At 36.8% G+C, this 20656-nt stretch overlaps 1 protein-coding gene across 1 annotated transcript in view; it reads left to right on the plus strand.

Annotated features, from left to right (window-relative positions):
- Positions 1-500: 500 nt before the first annotated feature.
- LOC135221141 (uncharacterized) overlaps positions 501-20656 on the plus strand; it is a 95497-nt gene continuing 75341 nt past the window's right edge. Inside the window, exons 1-2 of the mRNA XM_064258966.1 lie at positions 501-651; positions 8138-8377. Coding sequence (XP_064115036.1) covers positions 8155-8377 — 223 coding nt within the window. The 5' untranslated portion in view covers positions 501-651; positions 8138-8154. The remainder of the gene's footprint in view (positions 652-8137; positions 8378-20656) is intronic.

Below are 20656 nucleotides of genomic sequence, written 5' to 3' on the forward strand. Positions count from 1 at the left end.
GCGTATGGTAACACTGCGTCCTGGGCTTTAAATAGTTACGCTATGTGTAAGTTTTAGGTAAATAAAAGGATATCTGGGTGTACGATTGCAACTGAAAAGTGTGTTTTAATAATTTATTGTTATCGAATTACACCGTTGATATTCGAAATAGGATATTATTTAAAACACGGGATGCAGTGTTACCATGTGCAAACACCACAGGTGGATGGACAGATGGAAAAAAACAGAGTATAGTTTGATATCGTCTTCCTTTAGAAGCTTGCAAGTAACTCGTATCCATCAAATAAACAAAAGGAGGACAGTAAAAAAAAAAATCTATATACGTATGTTTAATATATAGTATGTGTGTGCTGAATATTAAATCCTGTATAAACCGGAAACTTTATTATGATGAATAGTACGCTGTTCATGAGGATTACCAGCTGCATCCTGCATATGACACGTCGCTCTATAAAGAGTGACTCTGGGAGTGGGACTCTTTTAAACAGTTCTGGCACAACTGCCGATTGTGAAGCATCGTCCGCGACGCTTCTCCTGCGACTTTTGTTTCGAGTATCTTTGACGTAGAGCAGAAATGCAAAGCTAAAGAGAGGGCATTTTCCTGCGGCTCTGGTTTTTCGTGGCAGAATTGGTAGTTTCACAGAGAACTCTGTAAGTAAGTTACGCTGTTTTTTTTTTTTCTTTCGCATGTATGATTGTGCGCCTCTGCTCTTGCGCGTACCCTCCTGACTATACCGTCTTCTTAGTTAACACTGATTTTGAAAGTTGCAGTATAGTTGGTCTCGATCAATTTTTATGAGGCGTCTCTGTATACCTGGCATTGTGTACTATACTCAGGCCTGTATACTAAGGTGGGTGTAGGGGGTTGCCGAACGAGCACCCGCGCCTCCCAAATTGCTGGAAGTCCATATTTCCTGTGACTCATCCTTTTCATTGAACTGTACTTACAAAGTAATAGATAACAATCTTTTGTTTTTTTTGGCAAGTCTTTTTTTACAAATTTTGTTATTGAACATTAACATCATTCTTCAGTAGCAGGAAATGCAAGAGTGATAATAGGAATATGATATAGAACTATATATGCAATGACATTTATAGAAGAAAAGGTCCAGTTTTGGGAATAAAGACACCCAACCTCTTATAAAAAAAAAACTTTAAGTACTGGCCTGATACCACACCCGAAAAAAACTAAAAGGACTGTTTTCAGATGCGCGGGTTCGAGTTGAACCCTCCCGTAGGTTTGTTCCATTTGAACAGGGTTCATCTTCTTAAAACTAATAAGGCATGATCCGACCTCCAGCTTACTCGATTCTTGCTCTAAAATATACCGCCAAATAGTACGTTCTTTCACCAATAAAAATTAAAATAAATGTCCTATATTTTATTAGAAATAATCTTTCTGCATTGCTTAACTTGCACATTTATTATTTCTAATAGATAAATAATAGATATCCTATCCTAAGATTCCTGTATCTATAACAACACGAGCCGCCTTTTTCAGACCATTTGTTGGCTTACTCCCCGAGTAAGCGGTAATAATAACTCGTTTCCGAATGTGAGCAACCAATGTCCTTGCTCTACAGCCATACCTGAAAAGGCAGGATCATCTGGGACAGGGTCGGATTTAGGGGGTAGGGGGGCACCAGGTCACGTGCCCCTTCTCCTCCAACCTCCAGGATATAAATAACGTATTTTTCCTTCCGATAAATCATTATTAAAAGCAGCAAAAATTTGCTTAGTTAATGATTATTTCAGCAACAAAAAACAACTAGTTATATATATATATATATATATATATATATATATATATATATATATAATATAATATATATGTATATATATTGCAGGTGAGAGGCGGCATAATAACTTATACCTCTCGTGATAGCCTTTTGTGGTTTAAAGCGCTTTGCTGTACGTCCTAATTCTTGGCTCCGTGGTTCACGCTCATGAGCCGACGAATTTCTTACCAACTAAAAAAAATCCGCTTCGGTTAACATATATGAAAATATATTAATTCCGAGGTAGAGCGAATTAGATATTAAAGGACATTTGTAGTTTAATGCGTATATATATATATATATATATATATATATATATATATATATATATATATATATATATATAAATTATGATAATCATAAGTGTTGGGGGCTCCTTATTGAGCTATAAATGGGCTTACAACATCCTGTAACTGTTTCTCTTGAAGGGAGTAAGGAAACAGTATGCAGAAGCAAGTAGTTTCATTAGAGTTAGTATATACAAGTAGACGGAGAGACATCCGTCTCGGGAGAAGACAGGACGATACACTGATATGCAATGTTACAAACTTACCATATTCAAATGAAATATTGAAATATAATATGTGGTACATAGGAGGTGTATTTATACATGAGACATCAGTAATATTCATAACTGAAGGGTACATGATAATGTAATAAATATAAGCATCGAGGTAAAATAATAGTGCGTGTAATCTCACATTTCATTTATCTATAATAAGTGACCCCCCGTATGAAAGATTTCTAGATCCGCCACTGATCTAGGATACAAAAGTTGTATCGTAATCGAGTTCCTCTTGTCCTCAATGTGAATCTAGTCGAGATTATCCTTTCCTGTTAGAATTTTCAAAGACCTTCCGTGGGAACCGAGCAATAATAATTAATGACAAATCCGCTATATCATCGTAGATTTGATAGATGTGATTTGATACATATCATGCCTAATTATACATCTTGAGGTCACAGCTATAGGAATACTTAAGGTATAATGGGTACTGTTTGTTGGTAAAAAGAAATAGATAAATACCACATTGTAAAAGATATTCATGGTCTCTAAAATTATAGTTTCAGAAATATAGCTAAACACGTACCTTCTCTGTGTAATGATAAAGCGTGATATCTGTTATTATCACGGAGAGTGGGTGACTAAGTCATCTTCTGTTGCCAATTTCAGTTTGGGTCACGCTTACAAATTTTTTACGAGGATTTCATTGTGATACACAACACCTTCCAAGTCTGACGTCTTCCAGCCCCAGATCTCAATTCTGGATATTTTCGGAATCAAAACTGGACCTGCGAATCTGCGGATTTAGGACTATGATCGTCAATGGAGCTACTCTGTCTTATAACCTACGAGTCACCTACTCCGAGGTGCTATAGTAGATTCACATCAACCGCGCATCTGATGTCTAGGCCAGTCTCGTACGACACTCCTGATTGGCTGTTGATAAGCTAATCACAGGGCTGGAAACTCTCAGTCTCTCTCGAGAGAGTTCACTTAGGCAGGATCTATGTTCCATCTCTCCTGAGGATACGTCTTTCAAAAGTAACCCTCAGGAGAGGTGGAACATATAACCCGCCTATGTGAACTCTCAAGAGAGAGACTGATAGTTTCCAGCCCTGTGATTGGCTTATCAACAGCCAACCAGGAGCGTCGTACGGGACGGGCTTAGACTTCAGATGCACGGGTGATGTGAATCTACTCTAGTACTAAAAACCTTATGGCAAATGTCGAGCAGACGGCCATACGAAGATATCGTTTTTTAACATACTAATATGTCGACCACAATATAGAAACGTGTGCATATGATACTTTGATCCCCGTTGGGCGAGTACTGAACACGACGTCCAACTACATGAGCCAGGTCCTTTTACTTAGATTGTAGTTCCTCGTTGGACGAGTGGATTACTTGCTCGCCCACCGATTCGGTAGTCCCGAGTTCGGTTCCCCGCTCTGCCAACATGGAGTCTGAGGAATTTGTTTTTGGAGATTAAAAATTCATTTCTCGATTTCATGTGGTTCGGATCTCACAACAAGCTGTAGGTCCCGTCGCTATGTAAACCCTTGGTTCCTAGCCACGTAAAAATATCTACTCCTTCGGGCCAGCCTTAGGAGTGCTGTTAATCAGCTCAGTGGTCTGGTCTGGTTAAACTGAGATATACTTTTTTTTTTTACTTAGGTTTTATTTGCAGTTTGAAATGGATCCAAAATATTAATCAACTACCAGCAATTTAACCAACCGCATATTGTAAATCACAAGCGCGCGCGCGCGAGAGAGAGAGAGAGAGAAAGGAGGAGATGTTATATATATTGCTGTAAATGATTAAGAAAATCATGACGTTTATGTTGATAAAAAAATATAATTCATATTAAACGCATATCTAATTTTGTGCAGCACCATGTAGAGTATATATATATATATATATATATATATATATATATATATATATATATATATATATATATATATATATATATATATGTATGTATGTATATGTATATATAGTATATATATATATATATATATATATATATATATATATATATATATATATATATATATATATATATATATATATATATATATATATATATATATATATATATATATATATATATATATATATATATATATATATATATATATTATTTTCAGTCATCATTCTTACATCACGACCAGGTCCTTGCTTTACTCCTTAGGGCAACAAAGGCACTAGATGTTGTTGATTTATATACTCACACCTTCTGCTATTTGCAGCCTTGATGTGGTGACTAAGGTTTCATACCCATCGGACCAGCCGTTTGGCCGTGATTGAATGACAGACATAACGCCCATTATAGTATAGTAAGATAAGGAGCTTACAATGTTAAGAATGAGTTATACCGTAAGACATTTCCCTTAATATCAAATTCTCTTAATCACCAAACTAAGGCTGCTCCACTCTTGATCGTTTAGTTTGCTTGTCCTTACTTTCTATATTGATTTCAGTGTTTTTCGCTTACTCTGGGAGTAAGCCTTACAAACTACTACTTTTTTGTTGATGTCGTTGTTAGAGGGGTGGGATAGGGAAGGTCTATGGAAGAGCCTAAAAAAAGCTCTGAAAAACGTGTTTTGCTCGGAGTTGAAGATACAGGAATTTTAGGAGAGGATATTTATTAGAATGAAAATGTAAAAAGTAAATAATGTGCATGTTAATTAAATCATACAGAAAAATTATTTTATAATAAAACATAGCGTATTTATTTTAATTTTCGTTGTTGAAACAAGCATGTTTTAATTTACGTTAGGTTGGGAATATAATGTTTACAACTTGTGCATGAGGGGAAAATCTTGCACCCGTCCCGAGTTAGCTGGTGGTCTGATTACGTCTTGTTACTCTTGTTTTAAAAGTTTCCTGTTTGTTCCCACAAGTGTGCTTACTCTCTGATTTTACTTTCTGTCTTATGGAATTTTATACAGTTTTAATTCCATGTTTTTATGTGTGATTTTAAAGTGAAATTAAGAGCAGGTATTATCATGTATCGCTTATGTTTATTGGTAAACATTCAAATGTTCGACCATTTTATTTTTGGATGTCCCATATGATGCGACCAAGTGTCAGCAAAGTAGGAATAAACTACTATACTTGGAATGTGCTCGTGTTTCGGCACCTGCTTTCCCAGGTAAACATATATACATACTACAGCATATATATATATATATATATATATCCATATATATAATATATTATACATATATATATCATACATACATACATAGATATATATATATGATATATATTATATATATATAATATTTATATATATTAATGAATATACATATTATATATACATACATATATATAGATATATATATATATAAATATATATATATACATATATATATATATATATATATATATCTATATATATATAGTATATATACACACACAAAACATCACAGTGTATGCACGTAACTTCATCCATATAAGCGAATACCACAGGAAAAAGATAGGCAGAAGTTCGGTACCAGGGGCTTTCTCCCTTCCTTTATTTAGGCATCGTCAGGGCACGAAATAAAAAAAAAAATAAATAAAGGAGAAAGCTCTTGGTACTTACTTTATGCCCATCATTTTCCTGTGATATTCGCGTGTAAATAAGTCGTATGATTAGTCATTTTATTTCAACATTTTGCTTTGTTTATAGTTCCACGCTAAATTTTCAGACTTGAAAAACAAACATTACCATAATTGCTGCTCCCTCTTTAAGTAATAATTAAACCAACGCAATGACATCATATACTTATTGATACTCACCTTACACTTACAGTATTGATTCGATTTTAATTTGAAAGATCACAAGGGTGTCCAAAATCTTACTGTATCTGATAGTAGACTTTACAAATATCCTTTAAATCATTGCGAGTATATATATATATATATATATATATATATATATATATATATATATATATTATATATATATATATACATGGAAGCTTGGGGCATCTGGAACGCCGTAGATTCATACTGAGTCTTGTTTTCATTTCTTATATTTTTGAAGATGAAACTCAACGTCTCGAAAATTAGGAAAATAAAGAGATAATGCTGCGCTGGCTTTTTCCATCCTATATATATATATATTATATATATATATATATATATATATATATATATATATATATATATATGTGTGTGTGTGTGTGTGTGTGTGTAACGAGCCTGCATATTCAAGAGCATTCAATCACAGATACAAGAAATTACGTGACTATACGTAGTACATAGTAGCACATGATCACGCATCCAAACTAATCAATAAATACGTGTACTATACAACAAACAAGAGCACTCACAGACAATACAGACATTTTCTTGTTAACAAAACCGTTGTGGATGATCACGGTTTCGTCCTCTGGTACTATAACTGGTTCACTTAAGGTAGATCCTTGGGTGAGCCCTATACCTACGAGACGTTTGTTTGGCGGCCGCTGACTGGCTGAGAGCTGCCTACCTCCTGGTACCAGCCAATCAGCGGCCGTCAAACAAACCTCTTGTAAGCATTGGGCTCATCCAAGAATCTACCTTAAGTGAACCAGCTATAGTACATCTTCCTGACGTCATCTACTGATGACGACGACGTCTAGTGAGCCGGCAAACGGCTGAGGTTCCCATTCCCCCCGCCCCCCCCCCCCCCCCCCCCCCCCCCCCCCCCCACAAAGTGGCGGAATTAAGGGGGGGCCACTTGGTCACTTTGCCCCCCCACGCCCCTCAACCCCTCTCGCCCAAGGTTATAATTAAAGAACATGTTTTCTTTCAATAAATCAATATTTATATTTTTAAAATGCATAATTAATGATTATTTCAACAACAAAAAACAGAAGCAACAACAACAACTATGTGTGTCGTGCATATGCACCGTTACGTTAGATATATATATATATATATATATATATATATATATAGATAATTATATATATATTTATATATTATATATCTATATATAATCATATGCATTAAGCTACAAATGTCCTATAATATCCAAGTCGCTCTACCTCGCAAGTGATATATTTTCCATTTTCATATATGTTAACCGAAGGGGAATTTTTTTAGATATATATGATAATCCTAAGTGGGGCCCCCCACCCCCGCCCCGCCCCTCTTTGAAAATTTCTAGATCCGCCACTGCCTCCACTGTATACTGCAGGCTGCCGTTGCTAGACCTTTGCGAAAAGAGATGAGATCCAGTGGCAAGCAGTTTGTCTCGCCAATGTCATGGGAGTTCACCAGTTTCCTTTTTCCTTATTTAGTTCCTCCTCTGTCGCTGTTAAAGGTGTTTTTGCTGGATATCAGAGCATAGCCTACTATCCTAAGTGTGCTTCTATTCTATCTCTGCTTGTCAGATGCTTGTATTTGGGTCTAAACTAAAGGCTAAGAGTATCTTCTGCACTATACTCTACTCGTGCATACCGTTTTCTATACTCGGTATATGATGCTCACCACTTTCAGTATTTGTTTAAGAAGTGTTATATACCCTTACCTCGTTAGTGTGTAGTCTGTCCTTATCTCTGTATAACAGGAATAGCTTACTTAGGAATTAAGATAAACAAAATAATGTTGAATTAAGGGTATATAGCATTTACTATGATTTATAAACAATGTGTTTCACATGTTCTTACTTCCATAATATATGCATCTATGCATATAAATTCTTTTGGTGTATGATTCATTTAGATGATTGCCTAATAGAATGGTTTTTTGATGTAATTGTAATTTTTTTAATGTGACTGCCAGGATCAAAACAATGGAACATCGGTCAAACTTTCTACTGCGCAGGACTTTCCTTACATACTTCATCATATACTTTCATCATTCGTTCACAGGCTGCTGTGCCTGAACAATGGATTGTACCTTCAAGATCTGCACTCTCCAAGACAAGGATGGACACGAGCACAGCGCCCTCTGGATTCCTAAGACACTACCGTGCAACTTCGGATGTCAAAATGCTCTTCCTGCCAACGACGTCTTTAACCTCATCATGATTGAAGATTCAAAGGATATGAAAGTCCATTGGCCTCATATCGTCTCTGCCTGGAACAAAAACATCAAAGATAAACTGGAAGGTAAGATTTCAAGAGAAAGTTTTCACGAGATGACTTATACCCATATGTGAAACGTCGCTACACAATATTCAAGATAATCTGAGCATTTGGCCACCTGTTTGATGGTCGCTTCAATCGTCACATTTACCCTAACTATACATTCTTTATGCCTTTGGTCGTGAAGGATATACGTAAATTCACCTTTGGCTGGACTCCTATTTGTGCAGCAGCAGAAGACACTGTCAAAAACACTGGTGAATATTCTGCAAATTATTTGAAAGTAAGATTGGGGTGGAGTTTTGTGATGGGTCTCTGGTGAGTAATCATGATAAAATATGGCTGATCCTCAACCTGAAAAGATGACCTATGCTGACAAAGTAAGAGGAATGGATAAGAATCTGTTGATTATTAAGTCTAAACAATTTCCTGGGAAGAGCAATGACAGGAAAGATGAAGTTGCCAATGCCTTCAATGATTTTCCTATTATTGACACTAGGTCGACGAAGTATGGACATTTTATTTCAAATTTGGGCACATAAACATAAGTACTCGGGACTTGGCGGCGAGTAAGATTAGTAATGATACTCGGGGAACTGACATTAAGAACATTGGAAAACATAAACCTAAGATCGTGATTTGCAATACATATGAAGCAGAACAGGAGGTGGTAAAAGACACGATTCAGAGATATAGTTATTTGCAATCAATCTCCGAAACTGATAAGAAGATGTCAGTTGTGCTTAAAAAATCAGCTTCTAGAGGAACGCTTCATTCAATATTGAAGTGTGAACCTGAGGTTAGGAAGGAAGGCTGTTCATGGTAATAGCGACGAAGTGAAACTGAGATGGGGCATCTAGACGGTGAGAGACATATATCATGTCATCACTTGTTATTATTGTCAAAGATACGGTCATTTAGATTTTTTTTTTTTTAATTCTGGGTTGAAGAATATAGATAAGGAGTTAACCAGCAGAAAATGCACAGGATGTCATAGGATAAACGACTGTACTGCTATCTGTTGAAATTATGAAAAGCTAAGTATATCTTAGTTTAACCAGACCACTGAGCTGATTAACAGCTCTCCTAGGGCTGGCCCGAAGGATTAGATATTTTTACGTGGCTAGGAACCAATTGGTTACCTAGCAACGGGACCTACAGCTTATTGTGGAATCCGAACCACATTACATCGAGAAGTGAATTTCTAACACCAGAGGTAAACGTCTCTGATTTCGCGTTGGCCGTGCCGAGAATCGAACTCGGACCACCAGGTTAGCCGAGCGCGAAGTCCACTCGTCCAACGGAAAACTTGTTGAAATTATGAGCTGTATAAATTGTAAGAGACAAAAATATCAAACACATTATCATGCAGTAAACTCAAAAGAATGCAAAGCTTTAGATGATGAGATGAAGAGGATTCCTATACTTTCACGGATCATTGCTATACTTACTAAAATAAATTTAAAACGTGGTTACGTGAATATCCAATATGAAGGAAATAAGACACTACTATAGACTTGATAACTGAACATTCAAATCGATATTTTTTTGCCATTGCTGAGACGTGGCTGAAAGACTGTGACACTGCCAAGATTGCTAAAATGACCCCACTTACGCATAGTTTCCTTCGCCTTCCGAGGGAAGATGAGTTTGGCCTACTGCTTGATGGGACTGATATATCTGCAGGGAATGTTTTTATCTGTGGTGATTTTAATCTATGGATGGATGATCCAACCAGCGAAGTTGCCAAAGCGTTTGATTATTTCCTTGTGTCGCATCGTCTTGTAAACAATATAAATTGCTCTCATGCAACATCTGATGAAGAAACTTTTAATTTGATAATTGAGGGTCCTGCCACGAGCGCTATGGAAGTGGTGAGGGGACCTCAATAAGCCGTCAAAATGTAATAAGTAAGTAAATATGTATCTGTGTATCTCGATATCGCCCTCTGAATGACACTGAGCGACAAATTGTCGCGCAAGGTCTGTATAACGTGCCGATTTCAGATAGCAAAACGTTGAGAAATTTACTTTAGTGTCCTACTAAAAATACTCATTTTCTACGATGGGCACTGGTGCGTTCTGTATAAAAAAAATGTCAAATGAAAGTAAATAAATATTCATGTACCTCAATATTGTAAACTTCGTTATAGTTGTATCACAGGTGTACCATGCCAACTAGTATACATATAATATTCTGTATTTCTTGAAATATTTTTACTGTGCATTTTCATATGTTATTGAGTGTAGGTAACAGCCCGTGACAACCCGTCGGCTTTACCCATATAGGACCATATAGGGTAGAATATCACGACAGGCCAACCCTCATCACGGTAGACGGGTCTTATTCACTCGATATTTAATTGGTGAAACATGAATACAATTGCAACTCTAAGCATACCATTTAAAAGACTGAAGTTTCGTCAACATATTGTGATATATGAAAGCCCCATACGAACTAAAATAAGCATGTGAGCTCTTCGTAAAATATGTTTTCAAGGCAGTTTTGAAATCCAATATGGCGGCTACGTTTTGCATGGACGGTTCTCATCAGTGACGGCCACCATCTTTCCCCAGCCTTCCCAGCACTCATTTGAACAATGTTAGCGTATGTATGTAACGTTTATTGATCTTACTCAAGATTGCAGTTGTAATCAGCACAATAAAACAACATTTTGTTGCCTATATTAGTGAAAGTATGAAACTTGTTATTCCCGGGGTTATGGTTGGAACTGAATTCATTCTTACCTTGTAATCGGCGGTTTTTATCCTTACTGCCATCACAACTGAAACTCCACAGTGCTTATTTGATTGTTATTATACACATTTTGGTCTCAGTTCACTCCACATTGCACTTTAAACCCGTTGCTGTTCCTGGTTTCTAAGCGCGCGCGCCATAAACACAATTACGAACAGCAGACGACGACAGACGACGAAACTGCAAAGTTTTATTCCCTAAACTGTTTACTTTACTCGTTATTTAGTTTAAATTTACTTTGTTATTTAAAAATTTTGATTTAATTCATGTATATTATCCCTTTTTTGCAACCAAATTACCCCGAAAAATTACAGATATTTTTAAAGTAGATAAAATCAAATGTTTCTAACGTTTTCGTACATCTGGCTGCCGAAAACCATAGAGGAACGAATACGGAAAAGTGCAGAGGAACGACTACGTTTTTTTTTTTTTTTGCTTTTTTGTTTTTGCTAGCACTTTTCATTGATTTCAGTCTTTATTAGTATTTTGAATTTCTTTAATAATCGTATGCCAGAAATAAATGTAACCTTTAATGTTTGCATGCTTTAATGTTTGCATGCTAAGAATGGCAAAATCATCGTTGCCACATTAGTGGAGGCTTCACACATACGCCGTTCCATTATTATAAACTGTTTCCATGAATTCTAGTTGTCATAGTAATGCAATAATGATAAAATTGCTTTAATATTTATGTATATATACTTCCAATACATAGCCTAATTTCACCAATTTCAACGTTTTGTGTGTAGTCTTATACCCAGTTTGGAGGGTCAACACATACCGAATGGCAACAGAGAGAGAGAGAGAGAGAGAGAGAGAGAGAAAGGAAGGCGGAGGAACGAAGAAGAAAAGGGATGGCGGTGGAGGGGGGGGGGGGGGGGGGGGGCGTGGGGAGAGGGTAGGTGGAGCTTTATACACGTGTTCGTATCCATTTCTGCATAATGGAGTTTTTGTCTCTTGGTACAAGGACAAGTGTCGTTATTCTTTACGATTAGTGATTCACGATACCCTTATAAATTACGGCACTGGGTGTAATGCACTATAGCAAAATCTCGTTCTGTTACGAGTGTTCGTTACAGAAATAGGTATTGCCCAAAAACGTGCTTGCACTGTCTCTGAAACCCATAGTAGACATGCTGCTTAGTTGTCAATCAAGTTTTTATAACCAAGTATTTTTTACAAGCTAGCTATTGAATAAATTTGTATTTTTCTCAGTCAAAACATATGCCCCTCAATGCTAACTTTCTCTTTTAACGACTTTCTGGTCATTGCAAATTCGGCCCCATAATTTCTTATGGTGCGAAAACAGACAGAGGTCCATGGACCGAAAACGATTGCGTCACACTACGGCGATAATCCAGCAGTAAAACATCTTCATATATCCAAAAAGTAAATAATAAAGATATATATGCGCATTACGATTATAACAATTACATGTATAGCTGATAACAATCTGCATGAATAACTGGTAAACTGTTCTGCAATGACAGTTGAGTATAGCAATTATTTACAATAGGTACGAAAGTCAAGATGTCGTGACGTCATAATACAGAACTTAAAAGAACGTTCTAATTCAGAAAAATAATTACTTAAATTTGAGTCAGAGTCGAGTTACTTTTTCAATAACGAATATTTTCAAATTAATCATCATAAATATGTAAAATATTGATGTTTTACTACTTATTTAAAAATTAGCTAAGAGCACGCTTCTCGTCATCTTCTACCAAAACAGCTGTTTACTCCTGGCTTGTTGTTGGTGAGAAATCGTGTTTCGATTGTTGTGATAAAAGTGCTCCAGCGTCTGTGGGTACAAGTGGTGTGCGGATTTATCACAGGAAATGGAAAGTTTGTTGACACAAGCGACTCCGTAAACATCGAGATGGCGTCAATCTTCGAAACATTTTTAGTTGTAAGTAAAAATTTCTAAAGCGTTTTGGTGAGATTTCCACTGCCGTGGGCGCCATTTTCAGTACCCTCTGTTTAAATCTTAAAATTTGGCCTTAATTTCTAACTTTGGAGAAAATACTTACTTCGAAAGGAGAGTAGAGGTCTTTAGCTCCGTTTCTCACCAACAACAAGTCGCGACTGATGCCCATCTCGGGTGTCAGGACGCGTTATAATGTACTTTTTCGGAGGGTGGCAAACATTGATTGTAGGTGGCCTGGTTGGCCTGCCGTGGTAATCTACCCTACCATCGCGATTTCTGTCTTGTCGTCCAGCGGAATGCCGTTTCCTTTTGTTTTGTGATGCATTTCCTTGCCGATTTTATTTCCTTCTTAGTGCATTTACGCAACTGAAAATCCAAGAATCAAGAGAAGTACCTTCCTTAAGAGGAGGGGTAGTGCCAATGATTGCCTGGAAGAGAGGAACTCAAACAGTTTGTCATTATTTTTTTGGCACAGGATATAGGTAGGTACGGCAGCCGTATCCCGATCGTGGTAGATATTGGTACGGCAGTGAATTGCGCATGCGTCAATTTCAGACTTCCTGCCGTACAAATAATATAGTGCGGTGAGGGTACGGCAGATTCTGTCATTGGTGCCGTATTTTCGCTCTTGACTTGCTGTAGGGTAGATCACCACGGCAGGCCAACCAGGCCACCTACATTCAACGCTTGCCACCCTCCGAAAAAGTACATTATAACGCGTCCTGACACCCGAGATGGGCATCAGTCGCGACTTGTTGTTGGTGAGAAACGGAGCTAAAGACCTCTACTCTCCTTTCGAAGTAAGTATTTTCTCCAAAGTTAGAAATTAAGGCCAAATTTTAAGATTTAAACAGAGGGTACTGAAAATGGCGCCCACGGCAGTGGAAATCTCACCAAAACGCTTTAGAAATTTTTACTTACAACTAAAAATGTTTCGAAGATTGACGCCATCTCGATGTTTACGGAGTCGCTTGTGTCAACAAACTTTCCATTTCCTGTGATAAATCCGCACACCACTTGTACCCACAGACGCTGGAGCACTTTTATCACAACAATCGAAACACGATTTCTCACCAACAAACAAGCCAGGAGTAAACAGCTGTTTTGGTAGAAGATGACGAGAAGCGTGCTCTTAGCTAATTTTAAATAAGTAGTAAAACATCAATATTTTACATATTTATGATGATTAATTTGAAAATATTCGTTATTGAAAAAGTAACTCGACTCTGACTCAAATTTAAGTAATTATTTTTCTGAATTAGAACGTTCTTTTAAGTTCTGTATTATGACGTTACGACATCTTGACTTTCGTACCTATTGTAAATAATTGCTATACTCAACTGTCATTGCAGAACAGTTTACCAGTTATTCATGCAGATTGTTATCAGCTATACATGTAATTGTTATAATCGTAATGCGCATATATATCTTTATTATTTACTTTTTGGATATATGAAGATGTTTTACTGCTGGATTATCGCCGTAGTGTGACGCAATCGTTTTTCGGTCCATGGGCCTCTGTCTATTTTCGCACCATAAGAAATTATGGGCCGAATTTGCAATGACCAGAAAGTCGTTAAAAGAGGAAAGTTAGCATTGAGGGGCATATGTTTTGACTGAGAAAAATACAAATTTATTCAATAGCTAGCTTGTAAAAAAACACTTGGTTATAAAAACTTGATTGACAACTAAGCAGCATGTCTACTATGGGTTTCAGAGACAGTGCAAGCACGTTTTTGGGCAATACCTATTTCTGTAACGAACACTCGTAACAGAACGAGATTTTGCTATAGTGCATTACACCCAGTGCCGTAATTTATAAGGGTATCGTGAATCACTAATCGTAAAGAATAACGACACTTGTCCTTGTACCAAGAGACAAAAACTCCATTATGCAGAAATGGATACGAACACGCGTATAAAGCTCCACCTACCCTCTCCCCACCCCCCCCACCCCCTCCACCGCCATTCTTTTCTTCTTCGTTCCTTCGCCTTCCTTTCTCTCTCTCTCTGTTGCCATTCGGTATGTGTTGACCCTCCAAACTGGGTATAAGACTACACACAAAACGTTGAAATTGGTGAAATTAGGCTATGTATTGGAAGTATATATACATAAATATTAAAGCAATTTTATCATTATTGCATTACTATGACAACTAGAATTCATGGAAACAGTTTATAATAATGGAACGGCGTATGTGTGAAGCCTCCACTAATGTGGCAACGATGATTTTGCCATTCTTAGCATGCAAACATTAAAGCATGCAAACATTAAAGGTTACATTTATTTCTGGCATACGATTATTAAAGAAATTCAAAATACTAATAAAGACTGAAATCAATGAAAAGTGCTAGCAAAAACAAAAAAGCAAAAAAAAAAAAACGTAGTCGTTCCTCTATGCACTTTTCCGTATTCGTTCCTCTATGGTTTTCGGCAGCCAGATGTACGAAAACGTTAGAAACATTTGATTTTATCTACTTAAGAAATATCTGTAATTTTTTGGGGTAATTTGATTGCAAAAAAGGGATAATATACATGAATTAAATCAAAATTTTTAAATAACAAAGTAAATTTAAACTAAATAACGAGTAAAGTAAACAGTTTAGGGAATAAAACTTTGCAGTTTCATCGTCTGTCGTCGTCTGCTGTTCGTAATTGTGTTTATGGCGCGCGCGCTTAGAAACCAGGAACAGCAACGGGTTTAAAGTGCAATGTGGAGTGAACTGAGACCAAAATGTGTATAATAACAATTAAATAAGCACTGTGGAGTTTTAGTTGTGATGGCAGTAAGGATAAAAACCGCCGATTACAAGGTAAGAATGAATTCAGTTCAAACCATAACCCCGGGAATAACAAGTTTCATACTTTCACTAATATAGGCAACAAAATGTTGTTTTATTGTGCTGATTACAACTGCAATCTTGAGTAAGATCAATAAACGTTACATATATACGCTAACATTGTTCAAATGAGTGCTGGGAAGGCTGGGGAAAGATGGTGGCCGTCACTGATGAGAACCGTCCATGCAAAACGTAGCCGCCATATTAGATTTCAAAACTGCCTTGAAAACATATTTTACGAAGAGCTCACATGCTTATTTTAGTTCGTATGGGGCTTTCATATATCACATTATGTTGACGAAACTTCAGTCTTTTAAATGGTATGCTTAGAGTTGCAATTGTATTCTTGTTTCACCAATTAAATATCGAGTGAATAAGACCCATCCACCGTGATGAGGGTTGGCCTGCCGTGATGTTCTACCCTAGATACGGCAGTTAGCTGTATCCGTTTACCAGTTTGCTAATCATACTGTATTATGTAAACCAGAGTTCGGCTTTTAGGTGGGACAGTCACGCTTTTTGAACATCTGTCCCCCTTTATTCAGTTAGCAAAATGTCCCTCCCCCCTTTTTTTGTTTGTTTAGCTTTTGTGAATTTTGTCCCGCTTTTTTGTACTACAAAAACAACACTATCCCGATTTTAATGGAATGGGGTAATGCTAAAATTTGGTTTGACTTTGCCATTTCACTACCTGGTAAATTCTATCGTCTTCTCCGACAGCTGCAATATACCCAATGAGGTGAATTAAAAGAATTGTAAAGTGTATAACGGCCCTTGCAACTGCCGATGTCGGGCAGAATAAAGGGCCGAGAAAGTCACCAAAGGTACGATGGTAGTGTATATATTTATATATAATCCTTTTTGAATCTCCTTTTCGGAATTCTTTTCAGGGCCGATTCGATCGTTCGTGACCTACGTATATTCCATGAATTACCCAATTTTTGAAAGTTTGAGTCTTCATGGCTTTCTTCAGCTCGTTAAAGCCTGAAAACACGTGTTTTTCGGCGAAAACTAATGTATTATTCCGCGGTTCATGCTGTTCCGACACCATTTTTCTTGCTGTCACTGATATGCCCAAAGACTGTGTATATACTTCAGTATATAGTCTTTGGATATGCGTGAGGCGGTAAACAAGGGTTCGCGCATGCGCAATTCACTGCCGTACCAATATCTACCGAGATCGGGGTACGGCTGCCGTACCAATATCCAGTTCGTATTTTTTTAACCCGTTTCATCACTACATAAAAATATTAAAATGTAACAATAGGTATAAAAACGTTGGTCAAAATGACGGACTTATAAAATACTAGTAGTTTTGGAGGACAAAATCAGTGTATCACGTTTGTCTTACAGTGTAGCATAATTTCAGCAGAACTCTAAACCCATAAAAAATTACGGGCTGCTCTGTGAGCAAGAGCCCGTGCTGGCACAAGGCCAGCTTAATCTTAAACAACCATAAGAATGCTGTACCTAGCCTATACTTGTGAACGAATGCCCTAATCAGTGAGGTAGATCTAGGGTACTTATCCGCAGCGGCCTAGACTATGGCAGTTGCGGTTTTTCTATGCAGTTTTACCTACTGAACAAGAATTTAAAGTAATATTTATTCGGACGACTGTAATTAACCCCCCAGGGGCCAGTACTAAACACGGTGAAATAGGTACATTGGACGCCCCAATCCCTAGTGGATGTCGTATCCGTGGTTACGTTCCTTGCCGTCCGTGCGGACTGCTCCTATAGAAATACCCTTTAATTATCTTATGTATTTTCTTATGTTTTAATGGGTCGTGAACGATTAGGGTAATGCATCTCTGTGCAGCCACTTTTTCACTCGATATGTAATTGGTGAAACAAAAATATAATTGAATGTTTAAGCATACTACCATTCAAAAGCTTGAAGTTTCGTCAACAAAACGAGATATAGATGAAACCGTCATACGAACTTTAATAAGATGTGAGGTCTAAGAAAGATTTGGCGTGGTATCGTCTCACGGACACCAGGCATACATTGGCGGACACGTCCTTCCCAGCGCTCATTTGAACAATTATTTGCGTATCTATGTTTTATTGCTTTTTCTCAATATTGCAGTTATAATCGGCAGAATAAAACAACATTTTGTTGCCTATATTAGTGAAAGTATGAGACGTCTTATTCTCGCGACCATGTTTTGGCTTGAAATGCATTTTTACCTTGTCATCGGTGGTTTTATCCTTACTGCCATCACAAATGAAACTTCACAGTGCTTATTTTATTATCATTTTACACATTTCGTTCTTGATTCACTCCAAATTCAACTTTAAATGCGTAAGTTTGTTCACGGCGGGAATAATTTTGTACGTCTGACAGCCAGAATCCACAAGTCGAGCAGACGACGGGCTAGTGAATTGTTTATATGACAAAAAAATGGACTTTTTTGCCAGTGCTTTTCATTTATTTAACTCTATATTACTATTTTGACTTTTAAAAAAATTACAATTTTATGGCTGAAATAATTTGTTCATGTTTTTAATAATTGTAATGGCTGAAACAAATGTAATCTTTAATGCGTGCTAGGGATGCCAGTCATCATTGCCAATGCCGATGCCTTTACAAACTGTTTCCATGAATTCTTGAAGTCATAGTAATGCAATATTAATAAAATTGCTCTTAATATTTATGTGTGTGTATATATATATATATATATATATATACTTATATAATATATATATATATATATCTATATATATATATATATATATATATATTCACAGCAAAACTGATGAAATTTATGTCAAGAATCTGGTTAATTTTACAACGAATATTTTCAAATGAATGATCATGAATACGTAATAAATATATGCAATTCATAACCTTATTCTGGTCTTTTGCTAATTATTTAAACGTTATCTTCCGCACTATTCTTCTTCTTCCCAAACAAACGAAATGTTTTCCTGGCCGAAGCCGATACACCTCGTCGTTTAAGATTATTGTGAATAAAGTGTCCCAGCGACTAAGGTTACAAGTGGTGTGCAGATTTGGCACAGGAAATGGGAAGTTTATTGACACAAGTGACTCCACAAACATCAAGATGGCGTCAGTCTTCTACACGTTAGGCGTTTTAAGTAAATTTCGAAAGCATTGTGAGGACCAGAGATAAAGACAGGTAGCTGGGTACTGATGATTTATTTACATATGAACTGGGTTGACATAATCAGGTGCGGACTGATAAGTAGTACAGACTCTCACCGAGAGCAGAAATGACTCTGACACAGTAGATTTGTGCTTTCTTACAATCATACATATAAAGATAATATGGCGTACAAACAATTAAATTATATTGTTATACATCTGCGGAAAGGACGCGGAATGCTCTATCGAATGGAAGTAAGAACAACGCAACTTAATGATTGGATACAATGAAAATAGGGAAAAAACGTTGTCCTTACAGCATCATGGAGTAAGTTTGCACCGTGCATGGCTAGATGTTCATTAACTTGTGTTTAACCAAAAATTATGGCATTATTTTGTGACTTGAAAGAAAACACATACTTTCAGAGGAAATTAGAGATCTCGATCTGTAGTTTCCACGCTGGTTGGGTTATGAATGGATACTGGAAGTGCTAAAGTTATTTTTTTGAGAAAGTCTCCATAGGGTAAACGACTGGACGGTGACCAGTTCACTCGAAAAAGACCACTTTTTTCACTCTAAATTTAATTGGTGAAACAACAATGCAGTTAAAATCTTTAGTAATTCTAAGCCGGCGTTCCGTGGTAAACTAGACTATGGCAATTAACTTTTTCAATGTTATTTTACTTGCTTTACAAGAATTTACAGTAATATTTATTCGACCAACTGTAATTAAATTGTAATTACAGATGTACAGAGTTCAAAGGTAAATAACAGGTTAGTTACAATGGACTGGCAAAATATTACCTTAGCTTCTTGTAAAGTAAGTAAAATAATATAGAAAAACTGCCATAGTCTAGTTTGACTGAACAAAATTCGAAGTTTTGAGTCGGGGCAAAGAAACGCAAGCATAGTCACCATTTTTGAGTTATGGTAGATGATATGGGATATGTAACCAAGAGAGAGACATGTTCAAAAGGGAGAAGATTGGGTGCTGGGGGAAGGAGGGTACAGAGGGTATAAGTTGGTAACGTGACGCAGGATTGTTAGGTAGAAATAACAATTACCCAAATAATAACACTTCTACCTGATAATTACTAAAACTTACTAACACCAAACCACAATTGATCTAACTAATAATAGAGAAGTATAGTTTAGGAACTTTACAGTACAGGGGCCATCTTTACGAACGTGGAGTGTATCTTGAACCTTGGAATCAGATACAGCCAAATACCCAACGAACCACGAACGTAGTTAGGTTTCCCCAACATTAAGGTTAGGTTGTCCGGATTATGTAACAGAAGTACTATCACAATTAAAGGTGAAAATACGGTCACTTTGAGGATTTGGAGAGTCAGGTATTAACACTGCGAATACTTCTTGCAAAATAATATGAAAGGCAATTTGAGTACATATTAGCAGTCTGTTGGTGAAAAGGTCTCTGATTGGTCGGAAGAATTGTGAACGGGTTATTGAGGGGGGGGGGGGGGGGGGGGGGGCCAATTTTACATGTATGGGAACCTGATGCCGTATTTGAAAAAGAAAATGTACAATACTGAGTAAAACAAACATGACCAGGGTCTTGTAACGGTAAATCAGTGAGGCCAGTTTGGGAGTAATGTGAATTATTATCAAAGGAAATAATATTGCAATGAAATGTTGTGGCAGGGA

Source organism: Macrobrachium nipponense, chromosome 2 (assembly GCF_015104395.2).
Source record: "Macrobrachium nipponense isolate FS-2020 chromosome 2, ASM1510439v2, whole genome shotgun sequence".
In the NCBI taxonomy this organism is placed as follows: Eukaryota; Metazoa; Arthropoda; class Malacostraca; order Decapoda; family Palaemonidae; genus Macrobrachium; species Macrobrachium nipponense.